Below are 20,506 nucleotides of genomic sequence, written 5' to 3'. Positions count from 1 at the left end.
TTTTCTATATGTGTTAAATTTGTCACGATGTACGCTCAACATACATAAGCCAAAGAGTCGATTATAATTATCTGACATAGTAGATCTTAGCCATTTGATAGTAGATCTTAGCCACTTGACTCTTCGTAATGTACTAAATGATCTTTCTACAGTGCATGTAGCCTGTAGGCTACCTCCAAATTTGCACTTGAAGAAATTGTTCGCAAGCTGCACAGCACCATTGCGTCCCACCGCTAAATTTGGGAACTTAAATGTTGTATTGAATGTAGTATACAAATAGATACATTTGTATTTCAATAGTAATGTAGTTCGCAAACTTTTTTTGACACGCCCACCAAAAAGTTTTTGATTTGCGGCACACTTATCAATTTTGAATTTTACTAATTTTCGCTAAAAATTGTACACCAAAACTATAATTCAATTATTTGTTTGGTCAAAACGTTGCTTTTTCTGTAGTAGGCTCTGTACAAAGTAAAATACGTATATTATTTACATTAAAAAGTTAACAAATAACGCCGCCATACTGTTAAGTTTAATGAGTTAGGCACCTTAAGTTTTACAACAAACTAAGTGGCTTCAATTAAATTTATAAGGTAATTATTCTTCACATAAATCTTACCGCTTACAAGTGTTACTTGAAAGTAAAACAATAAACGATCTCAAAATACCACATAACGCAACGCACATTATTTGGATTACGGTGGGTTTGTGTTTGGGTATAGCTCAATCGGGTACATTTTAAAAGTAGTAAACCTTTCAAAAATCTACAGTAGGGTCTTAAGAAAGTGTCACGCAACTTGTAATAACTTTGCTTATCCTACCAAGTCAATTTTGTAAACAGAAAACTTAATAAATTAAGACTAGGGGTTATTACACAACAAATTACGCCAAAAGCGTACATTTTTATAACAGGCTTAAATGGAAAAAAAGCTTTAAATTACTTCTGTAAAGGCCTTAACAATAGAGCATTAGCAGCTTAAAAATTCAGCAAACAAAACGGCTACGTTTCCAACAAAAAAACGAGGCGACATCGTGGCCGTTTGAGGTGGTGTTTTTAACCATTTAAATTATACAAATGGGGAACTGCTTACAAAAATGTAGATTTGCGATGTAACAATAAGGTCACTGAGGGATAAGTTATTTTTACAAAACGTTTTTGGCATATGACGAATCTTACTTTTGCACTTTTCGGGTAAGTTCTGGAAAGCCCTGACGGTGTTTAATTTAGTTCGAATCTATTAACTCAAAGAGACTCTTTGAGTTAATCATGCAAAAATTATGAAATAATTCTTATTCCGTTGAATTATGTTTATTCCTTGACAAATAAAAATTATTGGTATTTAAACTTTTCACAACTTCAATATTGCTACTTTAGTAAATTTTAGGTTTTTTGTAATAATTAGTATATTTACAAAAAATATTTATAACTTCTTTTTAGGTTAAAATTGAAAACAGACCAATCTGGAAATCCACGTTCTGCAAGGAAAGACTCAAATATACCTGAATTTAAAATAAACTTTTAACCAGGGAGTCGAACCGGAACCGAACCGGAACTTTATGAACCGGTTTTGGGTCAATTTTTTCCAAACCGTAACCGAACCCGAACCGTTTTTTGGAAGATTTTAAGGATCCGAACCATAATTTGAAAAAACATGAACCTTAACCGAACCCGAACCTGTAAACAAAAGCGGTTCTCTCCAGCATGACGTCACAACTTGTATTTCGCATAGTCAAGTTACGACATGTTCGATATTTCATGAAAAAATATGAATATTGGTTTAATAATACGTGGATTTTTTACTTTTCGGAAATTTGAATAATGAGTTGCTGTTTTTATAATACGTCACGTGACTTAGATTAAACGACTACAATTCAAAGATTATACTCTACATTTATTGACCTGCATTTTTGGATTTAACGCAACTTATATTGTATTCGAACCGGAACTTTATGAACCGGTTTTAAAATAACGACGGTCGAACCGGAGCTGAACCGGAACTTTTAAATTGCTCGAAACCGAAACCGGAACTGAACCGGATTCCAAAAAAATCCTTGACCCCGAACCGAACCTGAACCCGAAAAGTCAAACGGTTCGATTTTAACCATGATCTCAGTTTTATATGATACAGGGCATACAGCTCCAGTGACGTGCGGTGAGATTCCTAGATGGTGAGGTACTAAGTTTTTCAAGTCTCGTTTTTCTTTAACAGCCACAAAAACGGTATCGTACTAATAAATAAAAAATAAGCAGCCTTCTTTAACGTTTATTAGAAAATTGAAAAAAAAACAGGAAAAGTAGAAAAGTCGATTTTTAAAGCACGGCCAGTCGGCCACCGGTAGCGTAGCCAGCCGAAAATTTGGGAGGGGGGTGTTTGAACTTTTTTGTTTAGCTTTTGCCATTGTATGAACTGCTTATCAAACACAGGTAAATATTCTAGCAAACCGTTTCGAACAGCAAATCACTGGGTTTTAGCGCAATATTCGAAAAACATTCAGAGAGCAAAAACAAAATGTCTTAAAAGTAGTAAAACTACATTTATAAGTATAGCAAACGTAATAACTACATCGTTTGTGATATGACAGTGCATGACAATTAAAGGTTTGGCATGTCTGTGATTGACTGCTGTGGTACTGCTCATAAAATTTTTTTTGGGGGGCATGGTCCGTGTGGCCCTCTGGCTACGCCTTTGACAGCCACACATTCACTCCTTTTTTACTAATCTCTTTGAAAGTTGCGTGTTATTTTGTTTGACCAGTCGTTTGATGCAAACCTTTTAAATCTGGAAAAGGTCTGCCTTTATTTGTGACTTCAACTTTAGATTTAAAGTTTCTTTTTAAAAAATCTCTCAGCTTAGATACTAAATTTTTCTCCATTTTAGTTAAATTGTATGAAAAACAATCCTTTACACTGCAAGAAGTCAATGTACACATATTCAAGCTGAGACGTCACAATTGAGGCATGCCTCAAATCATAAATAAATATTTTCCGAGAGAATTTGCGAAAGAAAAAGGCACGCATAATACAGCGCATGGCACTTTTGTGTTATTTATAATGAACTTTTAAACTGAAAGATACAATAAAAACAATAATAAAAAAATCGACGTAAACTGGTCAAACAAAAAGTTCATTACAAATAACATACTAATTTATATAAAGAAATCAGGTGGCACTGTATAAAGACAAATTGTATTTGATTCTCGACAAGCTTTCGCACAACCGTTGTGCGAAAGCTTGTCGAGAATCAAATACAATTTGTCTTTATACAGTGCCACCTGATTTCTCTATTTAGAATTAGGACAAATACGGCCATATACAAAGATTAATTTATATAACAATCAGTGAGCGGACTCCAGCCGTAAGACCGAGATAAGAACGACACCAAAGGCAGAATAGAACACCATTCGGTATAAGCCAAAATAGGACTTATACCTCGTAACAGTCGTAATAACGTATAAATCGGAATAACTCTTAAACCCGTCGGAATAAGTCCTATAAAAGGTCAGAATCACGCCTAAACAATACTTGAACTAACCCCAAACCCCACCCCTAAGTGTACAGTACACTACTAACTTTCCTAATAGTTTTACACTAACCCAATTTCTAACCCTACCCAATACCCACCAATAACCCCAAACAGGACCAAAAATCCGGTGCCAAAACAGCGGCGCCCTAACGACGCCGGTCAGACTAGTAGGACGTTCAAAAGTAGTCACTTAAGCGGCCGATGCCAGACCGATGGCCCCCGATCGTCTACCCTCAACCAACAGGTTAGGGGGTTATTTGAGCCATTTAGGCCCTCTTCCGATGTATTTAGGCCTTATTTCGACGAATTTAGGCCTTATTTCGATTAGTTTGGGCTTTATTCCGACATATTTCGGTTTATTCAGACGATTTTGATCGTATGCTGTACTGAATATTACTGCGTATTTGGCTGTATTATGTCGTTGGTCTTAATACTACGGTTTTATAGATTTTTCTGCTTTAGGAAATGTTGCTTTTTAGGTCTTATTGTGCCTTTTTAGGTCTTATTGTGTCCCCATGGAACTTTTGTGACCTGAAGAGAGGCACGGCTTGGCACTGCCTCTTCGCGTATTTCAACGATTTTGACCGCGTGAACGCTTGGTATGAATAACGCAACAGAAATAAAAAAAAAAGTAAAGCTCGCTTTAGGTATATAGAAACGTAAAATTTGCGGGAGAGGGGGTACAGCAATTCATACAAATTAAACCACCTAAATATATATATTCTGTGATAACCATCTCTTTGAAATAACTTTTTGCTTAGCCAGATGGTTTGCCTTCCCTGACTGCACGTCCCTGTACAACTCACACCTAATAAAAAGTCAGTTTTTCTTGTTTTGAACTTCATAATATGCGTTTGTTTTTTGTATGTGACCAATTATACAAAGTGAAGAAAAAAAGAAGTAAGCAAAAAGACAACAAGTTAGGACATTCTACTCAATTTCATATTAAACAACAGTAGGCCTACAGTAATATTTTAGAGATTTTTATCCAAAAGGATATCGCTATTATTTGCCTCATGGCGATATTTATTGCAGTTGACTGTACATTTGAAACTATTAAACTTCATTGGCATGGATTTTTTTACAAAATATATATTTCTCTCTGTCAATATGGAAGATTTAAGTTTTGTAGCAATAATATTGTTCGAAATGCATTATTTTTAACCAAAGCCAAGCTTGTAGGCTATGTTAAATTACATTCGTAAAACGATGGGGTCACATGTGTAGCGGCTTGAGCTCCATACGGATCACATCCCGGTCATTCAATTGAAACAGTCTGGTGGATTGTGACGTCGCCACGTCGGCCTGCTGTGTGTTTTTCAAACTGTCAGCTTATTGGCTGCTCGCGCTTTGTCAATTGTTTAGAATTTCCTTTATTTTTGTATAGTGTTGTCACGAAATTTAATTACCGCCAGCTGGAATGCGTTATTTAAGCGCTGGCATTTCAACCAAAATTAGCAGTCTCACTGTTCACTTGTGGAGTCTAGATCGCGTACGTACGGAGGTAAATTATTTATTGATGTATCGTATAGGTACTGTTTAACCGTTGTCGCAATAAATATTATTTTATTGTGGCTCGCACCCACACATGTAAGAAACTAAAGTAGGGCTACAACCAAAAATGTCACAGAAAATCCAGGCAATACGCAAGATGTTACAAATGGCAGAAAAGTATTTACGGCTTTTATGAAAAGGTCAGAGTCTGGGAAGACCGTCATCCAAAACATTGCTAAAGTAGTTGTATTAAAAGTACATATCAGACAGTCATCATTTGCAATGTCCAACACTTGGTCCATTGTCGCACAGTTAAAGTCGAATCACCGGTGTGGAAAATAAATGAATTACGGATACATCTATTTGCAGTCCTAGGGTCTTTAGAGCTTGAACTTCATAGTAATATGTCACCCAAGTTACTGATTTCAAGGTCCGAAAACGCTTGCTTAGGTTCGTTTTCTTTCAAAGTCTCTGCTAAAGTTTGAAGCACATCAAATACCCCTCTGTTAACGCGTTTCTCCCATAAATTAAGTTTACCTTGAAATGCAGCCACGCTGTCTGCCATCTTGAATACGCTTTGTCATTTTCCCCTGAGGTGAAATATTCATTTTAACTATATCGTTTACACTATGAAGTTTCAGTGATAATTTTAGCCAGCCAGAATTTCTCTGTGTATAATACAATGGGTAATGTGACCTCCTTTATCCGAACTGTCCAACCAGACATGCGGACAATCAAGGCTACAGCCCAATCTACACCGAAACTAAAAGACCAGTTCCGTACGTACAGTTTGGGTACCGGTACACAAAAGACTAGTACGTAGCCTACGGTTTTGACAACTCTGCTAAGACCGGTAAAACGATCACTCCTCGCGAACCGAAACCGGTCCGCGGACCGGCGGTTGCCGACCAATGCGGCTTAGACAATCCTTGGTATATTTTTCCCAGATTGGAAACTTTGGATATCGTGGGAGGGCGCGTTTTTTTGTACAAGCCTTGTATTGGAAACTATCCAAGAAATAGCAGTAAAACACTGACTATATAAATAGCAAAAAGGACAAACAAAAATCTGCGTCCAACCGTATACTAAAAATGCCAAATTTCTCGTTTTTGGTCGTGAAAAGGGCAATCTGGCAACCCTGCCCAACTGTTCAACAATATTTCACAGAGATCAGTGTCTTTACGCCCCTAATGAATGAAACCATCCCATTCAAAATAAAAACTGATTAATTACTTTAACTATAGCAAATCAAAAAGAATAATTAGCTTCAGAAATGACTCGGCGTCAAAAAACGAGAAAAACACATATAGGGCCCACATGAAAACAACGGATAACCACTGTAAAAGATGCGAACTGGTGATTGTTTAACTGACTTACGCAATGCCGTTGGTGGGAATTCATCCCATTATAGTTACCTTGTTTTGTTAAATATATTAAAATCCTATATTTGCAAAATTAGATTATAAAGGGAGGCTCTAGTACAGAAAATGTTGGAATAGGCTATAATGGTAAGTAGAGTTAGCTCCACCAGGCAACATATCAATAAATTTAAATCGCTCTTCTGGTGTAAACGAAGTATAAACCGACGTTTCGGCAGCAGATACCATATATACTTCGTTTACACCAGAAGAGCGATTTAAATTTATTGATATGTTGCCTGGTGGAGCTAACTCTATTTTCAAGTTTATCGCAGACTCGCATGGATCACAGGCACTTTCGTTGTTTCGAAAGTACCTACATGCAGGTGATCGTTATACGAGACACCGTTGCCATATTCGTTTTAACCATTCTTGTATTTCAGCACGTGTTCTGCCTAAGAACGTAACGTTAAAGAGTCCGGACAACAACCGAGCGGCCAAAGCTCTAACTCGAAAAAACGGGTTCCGGTACTTGAAACTACGTATCCGGGAATCGCATATGTGGGCAAAAATCAGCAAGGAAAGTATGGATAAGTTGTTTACTGACCTTTCTAACTCTGTTTCACTGGATACAATGCAAAAATGTATTAATTACTCGGAAGTAAACCGGGAAAATCTCTATCAAAAGTATAGAAAACAACATGACGACAAGTTACAAAAACTAAAAATGGACCCAAGAAATAGACCTGTCAACCAAGGTAATGCTAAGAATTGGGTTAAGAATATATCTAGCACTCAGCTAACTCCAGCCCAGACGAACGTCCTCTCTCTTCGCTTAAATTTTGCCGTAGCACCTGCCAAGGTACCTACTCAACAAATTTTAGCCTCACTTGAAGGAGGGCTCTGGAGATTACCCCCCAGTGAAGCTAATCTGGTAAGAGGTAAAGTTATTTCAGGTTTAAAATCCCACAAATCAATCGAACCCAACCTCCAACCGGACGAAAAACAAGCCTTAAAAGAGCTAAAAAATAACACAGGTTTGGTAATTCAACGGGCGGACAAAGGTAATGTTACAGTTGTTATGGATAAATCTGAGTACGATAATAAACTTCACAATATGTTGGCAGACAGGGACTTACTGTCCTGTTACGGTTAATCCCACTAAAGGTATAGAAAAACAACTTAACAGGTACATGCAACGGCTGAAGAAAGAAGAGAAGGTGAACAACTACGAATGGAACCTTCTCAAAAGTTCTGATGCTACATCACCATTACTCTATGGGTTACCCAAAATACACAAACCGGAAATCCCGCTTAGGCCTATTGTTTCATTCATTGGGTCCCCCACGTATAACTTAGCTAAACGTATTTCTTTAATTTTATCCCCTCTTTTAGGTCAAACAGAATATCATGTTAAAAACTCGATTGGTTTCGTTGAAGAAATTACAAATTTCCAAATAAAAGAAGATGAAAGCATGGTCTCGTTCGACGTTGTCTCCCTATTCACCAATGTCCCAGCTAACCTGGCTATACAAGTAGCTAAAGAACGTCTTAACCAAGACAACACACTGGAAAACAGGACCAAGTTTAATATTAATGATATACTAGAAGGGTTAACTATATGCCTAGAATCTACATACCTTAAATTCAAAGGAAAACATTACAAACAGATATTTGGAACAGCTATGGGATCACCGGTTTCAGTAACTGTGGCAAACTTGGTTATGGAGGACATCGAACAACGGGCCATGAATTCATTCCATATCCCCCCGCGAATCTGGCGAAGATACGTGGATGATACGTTTGTCATAATAAAGACAAACTTGATACAGCGGTTCCTGGACCACTTGAACAGCTTGGAACCTACCATTAAATTCACTATGGAAACAGAAAACAAATGCTCAATTTCATTCTTGGACTCATTAATCACTCGTAACCGGTCAGGTAAATTATCTTCCAAGGTATTTAGAAAAGTAACACATTCAGATCGCTACTTGAATTTCAGATCAGACCACCCTTTACAACACAAACGCTCGGTTGTGAGCTCCCTGCCACACCGAGCTTCAAAACTTTGCAGTAACTATCAGGACGAAGGCAACGAAATTAAACATGTTAAGAAGGCCATGAGATTAAACGGATACCCCGACTGGTTGTTCAAACCTCGTAACAAAATCAACCATTTAACATCTAAAACAGAATCTAAAGGTCTGGCCATTATTCCCTACATTCCAGGTCTGGGAGAAAAATTAAAACGCATTTTGAAGGGCCACCACATCTCTACAGCTTTTAAACCAGCCAGAAAAATTGGAAATATTTTACCTTCAACTAAAGATCCAGTCAAACCAGAAAAACGTCAAGGGCAGTTTATGAGATTCCCTGAGGTTGTTCAGCAACATACATAGGGGAAACTAAACGTTCCTTTTCACACCAGGAAACTCGAACACATGCGTGATGTCCGCCACGAAAAGGCATCCCGGTCAGCTCTGGCAGAGCATGGTTGAACTCCGACACGGAATTGATTGGAATAACTGTAAAATTCTAGACTGGGAACCGCACTATTACAAAAGACGGTTCATTGAATCATTCCGGATTGACAAATCTCCTAACACCATGAATAAAAAGGATTCATGGTATCCGGCAATCTACTCGTCGTTGTAGCTATACGCAATAGCTGAATACTGCACCGGATGACTCCGGCGCGTCACAGCTTATCGCATACTTCAGCGACGTCTAGAATTATTAATTTTAATCTACGTTTTTTTTTTTTTTTTTTTTACTTCTTAGTATATAAGATGGCTAACGCACTCTCGTTTTAATTATTTACCCTGATGAGGTCAGCTGGTATCTGCTGCCGAAACGTCGGTTTATACTTCGTTTACACCAGAAGAGCGATTTAAATTTATACTGGTAAGTGTTCATCCAAAAAGGTATGCCGTCCCCAAGGTTTGTGAACATTATGTTTATAAAACAATTCAAATATTTATATATAAATATTTTGTAATTCTAGTTGTTTACCGGAAAAAATGGAAACTATGGCCCATTTGTTGGAAAACGACTTATTTTGAATTAATCTTTACCATTTTCTGTTCCACTTGAATGCATCTATCTTACTTCCTTGTAAGCTTTTTTCCTGTTTGGGTGAGGCTGCTTAGTAAGTAACTCTAGAAAAACGTGCTTGTCAAAAGAGTTTTGCGGTGCTCGGTGAAGTTTGTTCAGCTTTTTAAAATAAGAATGTGATTTTCCTTAACCTGAAACAAACATAGCTTTAACGTTTTGGCGGTGGCCTAGAATTCTACACGCGTTCAAATAGGGTTCGTGTTTAGGTAGGTGAAGTGTTATTATATTCATTCGGCGCTCCATCGATTTGGTACGTAGAAAGGGGTAATACTAATTTACGGAATAATGAATGGTCGGAACGCTCACTAATTTAAATGTTACCCCGTTAAAACAATTATTAAACCAACGCACAATATTTGAGTTAGGGTGGGGTTAGCGTTTGGGTGAAGGTGGGTCAGGTATTATTATATTTAATAATAATACTGTGAGCGTTCCGACTATTCATCATTCCGTAAATTAGTGTTACCCCGTAGAAAGTAACCGAAAAAAATCGGTCTTCAAATACCGCAACGCACATTATTTGGGTTAGGGTACGGGCGCTGGTCTAGAACCCTGCCACATTTTCGTGAAGAGTTTGTTGGTATTGCTAACAATTTTTTGCTTAGGTGAGGTGGAAAGTAGCGTTTTGGTTTGGGTTGGTCAAGTATTTTTATTCTATTTATGCCTTACATACAATTTTAACTTGGACAACTCGATTCATTAGTGTTAAAATAAATGTGGTAGGATTCTAGAGCAGTGCAGGGTGCGGTTTGGTTGGGTCCAGCATTATTATTATTGACCCACCCACACCCAAACGGTAACAGACACCCTAACAGGGTTCCTCTCCGGTAATGTTTCGATGGGAAATTCCTGGGATTTACTGCGAAATAACAATCCCGAATCTTGGGAATTTTTTTATAATCCCTGTTATTTGGCAATATAGCAAAACTTTAAAGAACTCGTTGTTTTTTAGTAATATCAAGTAAAAAAAAATTACCAAAACTAGTAAAGTTGTTGCCTGAGTTGCTTTATTTGCGCTTACCAGCGAAACACCTAATTAAATTAATTACCAATAAAAATGCGCCCTCATGCCCTTGTTTTCTAAATAAAAGTGAATAAGGGTGCAGCCTTTATGAGAAGGTCTTGTAAGATTGCAGAAGTGATACTACAGAACATAAATGAGCTTAATTAAATGTTTAGAGCTAATATAAAGTAATTTTAAACATTAAAATGACCGCTTTGCATCTAAAGGTTTCTGTTGATTTTTTTATTATGCATGACGTTATTACAATCTTTCTTTTAATACGTCATACCGACGAAAAAAGGGCCAATTTTCTAAGTTAAAACTTCAGGACCCCCTTTTTTGGATACGCCCTTTATATAAAATGAATATAAAACCCCGTCAAAAAGCAGGTTGCACATTTGGATTAATTTATTAATTTTGTTCAATATTGCTGATATTTGTTGAAAATGGGTAAAATAAAAATTAAGCTGGCCACTTTTTCAATTAAAATAAATCTTAATATTCCAAATTGTTCTATTTTATTTACAGAATACCAACATTCAGAATCTTGTTTTTTATTGTGAGATACAAACTTAAACTGTTAATATGTCTGAAACCACTCCTAACCCACTTAGTACTGGAAATTGGGGTCCGTTTCTTTCCACAATGGCCATTAACTATAGAGAAGTGGAACAAATTGCTGTTTTTAACAGAAGTGGAGTTGTATGGGGTATCGGTTATGGTGAGAAAGTTGATCAAAAAAATGTTGTCAGCGAACCATTCGACGTATGTATATCTAGAAATACAAAGCCTGATGTTATGTTGCAAATAGTTAAAAAATTTTGTGAATTTGACTTTAATGTTATAATAGTTTTATTCAATGAAACATATGTACACACATATGTGTGTTAACAACTGGAATAGTTTAATTACATTTTATTTTCTAGTTTTTAGGAATTATTTTCTAATCTCAAACATTGCATACTTTTTATAATTTTGAATTACGAAAAAAAATTATCTTAAAGTGCTATAATACCAAATTAACAAAAACTTATGCCCTTAAAAATTGTGCTTTTAGTACCAATTTCTTTTAATATGTTTTTATAAAATTTTTAAGCAATATGTGCCTAATTATTTTTCTTTAAGCACATAAAAAGGGTTATTAGGAATTTTATATTTAGTTAAAGTGTCTTTACTATAGTATTTTTACTAAACTATACTAAACATTGTTATCGGATTGGATGTTTTCCAGGATAAAGTGGTGGGGGGCACTAGGTGATATTGCCCTTACTATTATTATACTTTTTTATTGCTTTCTTACTTTAGAAGTTTTTTAAGAATATTTATTTTAAGACTGCTTGTTGTGATGTAACTTCATCTATGGAATTTTTTCTAAAGTTGTCAAAAAAAGTTTATTCTCTTAACCCAGGTGTAGCCAATTTATGTTTAATTGCGATTGACTGGTTCAGTAAAAAGTCACAAGAACACTTATTAAACCTTTTGAGCATTAAATACATTCCAAGCCATAACATATATTCTATGTAATTGATAAGGTGAAATGTAGCGATTGACATGTTGGATACACCTGCCTTAACCAATCAGAACCCTAGACAAGTTTCTGTTCTTTTTATGTCCAGCTAAATTAAAAATTTGAAGTGGTGGTGCTGTGCTGCTCGTAGGACTCAAAAATAGTAGGTTCAGACCAAATTTTGTGCAGGGTTATATAGAATAGTATAAATAATAGAACTTTAAAATTTTGATACATGGCACAGAATGGAATGTACATGAAGTTTTAGGGGTTTAGAAGTGTTTTTAATTGGGGGGGTGGGCAAAAAAACAATTTTTTTGCGACACAAAGCACTTGTGCTTACGCTGCTGTTTTTAATGTAAAATGATCTGCATTTTTAGCATGTTTTCATACTAATATAAACGCTTTGTGAAAAATCCTTGGCGTTAAATTAAGCTGTGAAATTATGCAAAATATTTTTGATGTCTATGACTTTCTTTAGACAAACATTCGTCTGCCAAGGTAATCATGTAAATCAGTATCTATAGCACATTATTGTTGTTTGCCATATCAGTATTATGAACTGAACATGACCTAGATCCCCTCCACCTTGGTTCAGCTTCAGCACTTAAAAACAGCAAATATGACAATGCACTGTTTTATAGGTAGCCTATAGTATTTGCTGTTTCAGATTTAGGATACTGTAACTCAATATAGGAAACAGAGGAAAGATTCATTTATGAGGAGAATAGATTTGATTCCAATAAAAACCACATGTCACTTGATTTTTTGGAGTGTTCCCGAAGTTTACAACACAAACAAAAGACAAATTTGAATGTATAAAAATAAGGATTTTTTTAGGAAAACAAGATATCACATTTTTGTAGTTAAAAATAGACACAAATTTACCAGTACAGATATATAAACTATTTATATATACTGGAATCCTGTAAGTTTTCCAATAACACAAAAAGGCCTTCAGTAGCGGTGACTGTAAAAATGCTGTAAGTCCATTATTTGATAAATGAATTAACAAAATTCATAAGTAAAGAAAAGTTTTGTTTTTGAAGGCTGCAAATCTCCGAGATTTTGTGTCAATGGATGGGGCAAAGGCAGTGGTTCTTGGGTCAAAAAAATTTATCGCCATGGGCACTGATGAGGATGAAGAACATGACAACATTTACAAATTTCGAGGAAATGGCTACTCACTTGTTGCGTATAGACCGGACGAAGGTTGTCAATGTAAGTGTAAAACTTTGTTACTTTCACGCACCTGTCTATTGTGGCTAACACACAAATATAACTTTTAATTTAGGTACATTGATCATGGTTAATGGTTGCCAAAGCAATATTTATTTTCTCTTTGGCACATAGCCAACTGTTCTTCCTGATGACCTGTTGTGTATGTAATGGGGTTGTTTAGCATTTCAAACATTTAACACTAAACAAAATATTTTGTTTTGGGTACATGTTGAATTGTCATTTTGTTTTAACTTAAACATGATGGGTGGGGGACCACAGCTTACTGTCCTCTTAAAATTATGTTTAACCCTAAAATCAAGGTAGATTTATTTTAATAGTTTTATCTGACTTAAAGCTCAGAATTCAACAAATTGCCTTTGTATGCATGTAACACTATATGGAATGCTAACAATGCCATTGTTGAGTAACCTTTCATGGTCAATGTAAACCTATTTGCAGGGGGAATGATATTGAAATCGTATAAAGAGGTACCTATAGCCGCAGTTATTGGTGTGATTGAAAAAATCAAAATGGAATTAGGAAAGAATCCAAGCCAATGTTACAAAGTGAAAAAATAGGTTTGTTATTTGTTATTTTTTATGCATGTAATGTTTCCATCTGACTAGGGCGATTATTTTTTGACTTGTCAAAAAAGTCTAAATTTTGTCAATATTTGCATGTTGGTACAAAATTTGTCAAAATTATTTCAAATTAAAATCGATTAAAAATACATAAATTGCTTACAAAAAAAAACTATATTTATCTTTTTGAAATTGTCTATCAAAAAAAAATTCGTTTTTAATAAATTCAATGACATTTTAAGTGTAATAAATCTTCATTAAAGTAATGTACGATATACGCGAGTCAGCAGAATTAACCACACATGCCTGGTTAATCGCATTAAGTTCAGCTCGAACTTCGATTTTGCCTTATACAATGTATTAAAAAATGTTTGCTGTATTTTTTCGCTTGTGATATGCATTTAACCCATTTCCTATTTCAATAGTATACTAGGTCTTTGTAATTCATTGTTTTTATTTAGTATTTAATTATTAATACAGCAATTTTTTTAAATAGACAGCATCTTGTTTTTTGTAGTTTATCTTTCTGAACTAAAAAAAAATGTTAACCACATGAACCTGAATTATAACTGATTTGTGTTCGACCAGTAGTCAGCAAAGCATCAACAACGTGTGGTTAACGACGCCAAGACACTAGTACGGTATCTCAAACAACATTAAGTTTTTTTAAATCAATGTATATCTGATAGGTCAAAATTTGGTCAAAAAAATATTTTTTTAGGTCAAAATTTCTCATTTTTAGGTCAAAAATAATCGCCCTGCATATAACACTTTCAAAGCTAAACTTTTCAAGAAACTCAGTTTATTTGTTGTAGAAAAACTTATTTAAATTTAATTGATGTATGTTAAAATGTTACTATTTATTTTTTAGCTTGTGTCCTTTATACAGACCAGACAACAACAAAAGCGTACATGGATTCTGGATTATTATGCTGAACCTTTTATCTTCTTTTCATGTGCTTCAGTAACTTGACCTACTGACTCAGTTTTGTCAAAATGCAGTTTTCAATGTATGTGTCTGGCCTACTGATTCCTAATGTTTGCTACTATCAAAACAGATTTTGCTGTGGTTTCTCAATGTTCTTGAAAAAAGCAATCAAAGCCACATTAAAATAATTGAATGTTCCTGGCAATAATTTGTTAATTATCTTTCTCTGTATATGGATCATTGGTGTAACAATAAACTGAATATATCATAAAGGTATAAAGCTTTCTCCGTTTTTTTTTAATAAAGTTGTGTTGTTTTAGAAGCAATCTACTATGTCATAAAGCAAGGTCATGCGAGACATTTACCACTTTTACACAGGGCCACAATGCTTTTTACTGACGGAAAGTTAAAATGAAAACTATGCTTTTATTTCTGGTTATATATTAATGATGTCAACGCAAAGCACTTTGAACACGTTTGCTTAAAATCTGTTTTAATTGTTTAGTTACAAAAAAATTGCTAAAAAATATTAGTCTCAGCTAAAAATAATGTAGATGTCGGTTGGTAGCACAAGATTTCAAGCAAAAACCAGTAGTATATGAAAATCGTCTTCAAACAGGTTTGAGTTGTTTTATTTTTACGTTAAAATCGCTGCACAAAACGTACATTTACAATAGTTTTGTTGGCTGATTAACATTGCTATATTGAAACGGAAAGTTTCCAGGACCCCAGGTGAAGATTTTACCGATTTGAAGCAACACGTTTTTGTACCGAAGATTTTATCTCAAGAATTTTTTTTTGGTCAAATGTTAAATCGTTTGGAATTATTTCAAGTTAAAGTTGTCTACAAAATGCCCAAATATCATATTAAATTAACAAAAATGGCAAAAGGCTTTTTAAAATTAATGTAAAAAAATTTATTAAAATTCAGTTTTAAATTACTTCTAACAAGATTTTAACTGTGTTATATTAGCTTATCGTATATATAGATCAAATATACGTAACGCGTTAGGTTTAAGCGAAGTTTTGCTTAGTTTAGATGAGTGATTCTTGAACTTTTTTCTTACGTGGCTAACATTTTTGTTGCACAAAATTCTATGGCGCAAATAAATTTTATAAACGAAAAAGAGTATGAAATAGGTTTAGAACAAAAAACAGCACAACATATTGTAAGGCAGGTTAGTTGTTTATTCAACCGTGCATTACTGAGATGCCTGAACAATAAATCAACATTCCTTCCCAAGGCACATTAATTGCAGTACTTCTTCATACAACATTGCGTTGTTAAAATCAATGTTTTTCCGATAAATATGTTCAGTCAAAATTTCTCAGTTTTAAGTAAAAAAATAATCGCCCTAGTTAAAACACGAGGGCCACAGCAAACATATATCCTTGGCGGATAAGTTAATTCACTTTAGGTGGCGCCATACTCCGTCCCACTAAACATCTTTAAACATATCGTTATTTTTTAGTACAGTAAGGCTATATACTCTTTTATATAAATGTCGTTGTTTTGAACTATAGGCCTACACGTATTTATTTTTATATGCCGAAGGCGTATAATTTTAAGTAGAAACTTTTGACCAATTTAACTAAATAAACGCTTTCCTATCTGGGGATATTGTAGAGCTTGATTTATTACCAACTAATGGCTTTTGTATTTACCGTACGTTTTATGAAGTCTGTGCTTATATGACAGAATTATTGCATATGTCGAATCAAGGCAAAACCACCAAGTGTTACATGCCAATTAGCGTTTTCCGTTAATATCTCTCTCTGCGGTCAGCATTTTGATTTTGTGTTCTTAAGACCCGTAATCCTCTTGAAAGAAAAAAACTTCTAGTTATCGACTTGTACTGTTAACTGCGTTGTTATTTGCAAATTGCGATTTGTCCAGTAGCCTATAGTTAGTTCACAAAACAATAGCATGATAAATCTATTCATAATAATTTTGCAGTTTCGCACTTTGACAGCAAAGTTCAGGCAGTCCGCAACGTAGGCATGCCGCATGTCTGATTATATCTGATCTGAACTGATTTACGATTCCAAGTGGGTCTCGTCCGATACAACGATGTTATCGGTACCGAACCGATTATAAATTAATATGGACTTTTGGCAATGTTTCAGTCATAAATGAGCTTCCTAACGGTGGTATAACCTGAAAAAAAACATTGCACTTGAAAACTTTGCTTATTTTATTGGTATCGGTTCGGGGATATTTTTTCCCCAAAATATCACGTGTCGAAATTAATTACCACGTATCGGACATCCTTCTACGTAAACATTTTACTGCCATATTAATTTAGTTTAGGACAAATACAACCTATATCACCTAAACATGAAATTACAAGTAGGCCCCCGCATTCCTGTTGATTAAATATCCATCCTATACTCTGTAGTATATAGAGAGAAAATCCATTTCAAAATTCCATGGTTGAGAAACCCTGCCCTAGTCACATGAAATTTGGAAATGAATGGAATTCAGGAAATCTATTTTAGTGGAACGGCACTGACGAAAAGTTCCTGCCCGATTTGGACAAACCCAATTATTTCTATTTTACAAGAAATGACGATGAGTCAGTTTGTATCAATTATTACGGATCGTATGTGCAATGTGCATGGGGTCTCAGGCGTTCTACTTCACTGTCATCAATCGTCAATACGGGCACATGATGTGTGCGGACTTAAACTTTAAAATATCCCTGTAATACAAAATTTGGCTTCAGGCAAAGCGCAGTTTTATTGATGCTTTAAAAGTAGCAAATAAATAGTTTTTTTTGAGAGGATAAAATCCAGGAACCATAACAGTATTATAATATCTTGGTACGTCCCAAATTTGTAATGGCATAACTAGTAGTACAATACCTTCGCAGGTAAACATTGACTAATCTGAAAAAAGAAACAGGTAAAACAAAAAACAGACTTATTTTACTTTATCATAAAAATAAACTTGTTCACATTGTAGCCTACATGTGCAGTACAATGATGAGTTTGAAAAATTTAAATCGTAAAAATGTTTTTTTTGATGTATTGTAACCTAAAACCGATCGTGCTTAAGGGAAAGCACCTTTAATTTCATCCGCACCTGTTTTAACTTCCTTGTTTGATGTTTCTTTTATACCGATTTACCTAAATCAGTTACCTCAAGGGTGCAAATGAGCCCGTGATTTTTCAACACACCGCTTTGGGGTATTTTTTACCATAAATTCTCGTGTGCTATAGCCGATTAACTGCCAACATATTAAACCTAAACATTTATAAAAAAAACTTTGCCAGTCGTTCTGAATAAAACTTAGAAACTTCGTCCAAACCAGGTGTGTCAACCACAAACACACACATGCGACCCGCATATAGTATTTCCGTTTTATTTAAAATGCTGTCCTAATTAGCTAGATTGGCTGTTGACACTATATTGTTTAAAATGCAAAAATGTTTTAAAAAGTTTTTCGGGGCTTTCGGTGCGAATCATTATTATTTATACAGCTTACAATGTCACTCAATTAATTTGTACATTATGAATGCTGATTTAAAGTCTTTCAACATACCTATACTGTAGATTAAGCACAGGGAAGATGCGGAATAATTGTTTGTAAAACATATTTTGTTTCCTATTTCTAGTGTTGTTAACCTATTTTTGTTCATGTTTCCTATTTCCGTACGTAAATCTAGAGTTTTAGAGAAAAGGCCCTGGATTTAAATTGTGATAACATCGTGACTGAACGTTGTATAGGCTCTCAGTACAGTACTTACATATTTAGGACATTATTTGTTTTGTTAATGCGATACGATACGAATTAATCTGGTTAAGTTATATGCATAAATATGTCAAATAAGGCAGTTATGTTGAAAATATAGTCACTCTAACGTACTTTCCTTGATACAACGTCAATCGGGATGCTAATCATCGTGTTTTGTACGTTATACTAATGTGTTTTCTAAAACAGACGAAATCATCCAATGGCTGTCAAATCACAAAACAGTTTGTCCTATTTGGGGTGGTCGCATCAGAAAAATATAAAATGTCATGCTTCTTTACTATGTCGGTTGATATAACAATTAAGTGTTAGGAAACGCAAACAGACATTCATTGATAGTGGTTAGTCGTGAGTAATTAACCTATAAATACTGCATATATTATTGTTTTTGTGTTTTATAAAAGGAAAAAATGAAGTCGAGTACACACAATTCTCGCACAGCTGTTGATCTCTAATGTTCTAATGATCATTCATACATCGCACGACAAGGAAACCACGTAATAGAAGATAGGACGTGACGTCATATCCGTCACGCTAGATTCGTGGTAAAGTGACACGTTCTTTCTCTTTCTCTCTCTCTCAATCTCTTTTTTTATCCACCCCCTTTCTCTGTATTTTTTTCTGTCTCTCTTTGTCGGTGCCTGATTTAATCCCTCTACCGCCCCTATCGACAGTACACATCTTCCGTCTTCCTAATATGGTAAAAATGTTAACAAAGAGAAGTTGACTGGCTGCAACCACGTTGCTTAATATTTCACTATTTAAAGAACGTTATATGTGCAATCATTATATTGATCTTTTTTAAAATATTAATGAATAATGAGTAGATCCAAATATAAATATGATAACGGAATATTAACCACTAGACCAGTGGTTTCAACCAATTCTTAAGGCGGGCGCGAGCTCTACCCCAATTTTTACCTTTTTGATAATGATTTTATTGGTTTTATGACGCGTTTGTTTGTTAATAGTTGTGCTCTTTAATGCTGTCCTATGCTTTACATCACAATTACACATAGATAAGTAGGCTAGATGAAGAAAAGTGGTTAAAGATTTTGCGAACTGTTTTTGTCACAATTGGTTAGCGTCGGTGAAATCAGACTTTTTGCACAAAATTTTAATGTTATTTTTTTAGTATAGCCATTGTATTGGTGGTTCAGTACACCTTTTAAAACACGATTTATGCAATGTTTAAGTTTTGCGCTCCGGGTGACATTTTTGCGTAGTTTCTGTGCAACCTTACAACTGTGAAGTATACGGTTTTCTTTAATACAACCGATGGAGCAAACGGTTTTTGTCCCACTGTCTACTAAAGATTAAAATCATTCTTTGCTTTCTTCTGTCGAAGACCCTATACCAAAATAATGGGCCTTTGCGCAACGAATTTTAACAAGATTTTTCGTGCAATCGTGCATGTTATTAACCATCGGCAAAAAATATTACAAACAAACCAACTCTTGTCGACAACCACATAGGGAAACATATTTATTTCTATTTATGTTTTAAATGATTCACATGCCAGTCAATGACAGAAAATTAGGCGTAAAACTATCCTATACCATGTTTCTAGTAATTATTCTATACCATGTTTCTAGTAAAAAACAGCACAATGTCGCCTGTTGTGTTTACAGATACAAATATTGTATAGATAAGTTATCAACATCAGCGCATATATTTAATTGCTGATGTTTGTAGCGTTTTGGCTTGCATTGCCCGGTTTATAGCTACTCTTAATCAAAGATCTTAATCAAAGGCTACGTTTTACTTGCATTTGGGTGATACCAGATAACTAAAATCCTATATTTGTTCGTTTTCGTTTTTTATGTCATGGCAATTAAAAAGGCCGGCATTAGCCGATTTGTTTTATATTTTTTCGATTGTTTACTTTTTGTCACAAAGAATTAACTACAACACTTAAGTTAACCCACAAAAAAGTAAACCTGAGCTTTACGACAATTGTGTTTTACTTAAGTTAAATAAAAGCACAGAAACTGTGGCAACAGACCTGCTTCATTTAA

General features: G+C 34.9%; 1 protein-coding gene across 2 annotated transcripts; it reads left to right on the top strand.

Moving 5' to 3' along the window:
- The first annotated feature begins 11,004 nt into the window (after positions 1–11,004).
- LOC146148186 (uncharacterized) lies at positions 11,005–15,018 on the top strand. Of its 2 annotated transcripts, none has more exons than XM_083387331.1 (4): positions 11,005–11,261; positions 13,053–13,224; positions 13,684–13,802; positions 14,695–15,018. In XM_083387331.1, the coding sequence occupies exons 1-3, from the start codon at positions 11,082–11,084 to the stop codon at positions 13,800–13,802; spliced, it is 471 nt and encodes a 156-aa protein (XP_083243457.1). In that variant the 5' UTR covers positions 11,005–11,081; the 3' UTR covers positions 14,695–15,018. The 2 variants fall into 2 exon arrangements, with proteins under 2 accessions (XP_083243457.1, XP_083243456.1); XM_083387330.1 differs by having other exon boundaries at positions 14,677–15,018.
- The last annotated feature ends 5,488 nt before the right edge of the window (positions 15,019–20,506 follow it).

The sequence above is a fragment of the Ascidiella aspersa genome, chromosome 4 (assembly GCF_963924565.1).
Source record: "Ascidiella aspersa chromosome 4, kaAscAspe10.2, whole genome shotgun sequence".
Classification (NCBI taxonomy): Eukaryota; Metazoa; Chordata; class Ascidiacea; order Phlebobranchia; family Ascidiidae; genus Ascidiella; species Ascidiella aspersa.
This window is presented reverse-complemented; position numbering and strand designations above follow the sequence as displayed.

Coding starts and splice junctions, on each gene's coding strand:
- LOC146148186 (XM_083387331.1), top strand. CDS start 11,082: ATGTCTGAAACCACTCCTAACCCACTTAGTACTGGAAATTGGGGTCCG. Junction 11,262..13,052: donor TTGTCAGCGAACCATTCGAC/GTATGTATATCT, acceptor TTGTTTTTGAAG/GCTGCAAATCTCCGAGATTT. Junction 13,225..13,683: donor ACCGGACGAAGGTTGTCAAT/GTAAGTGTAAAA, acceptor ACCTATTTGCAG/GGGGAATGATATTGAAATCG.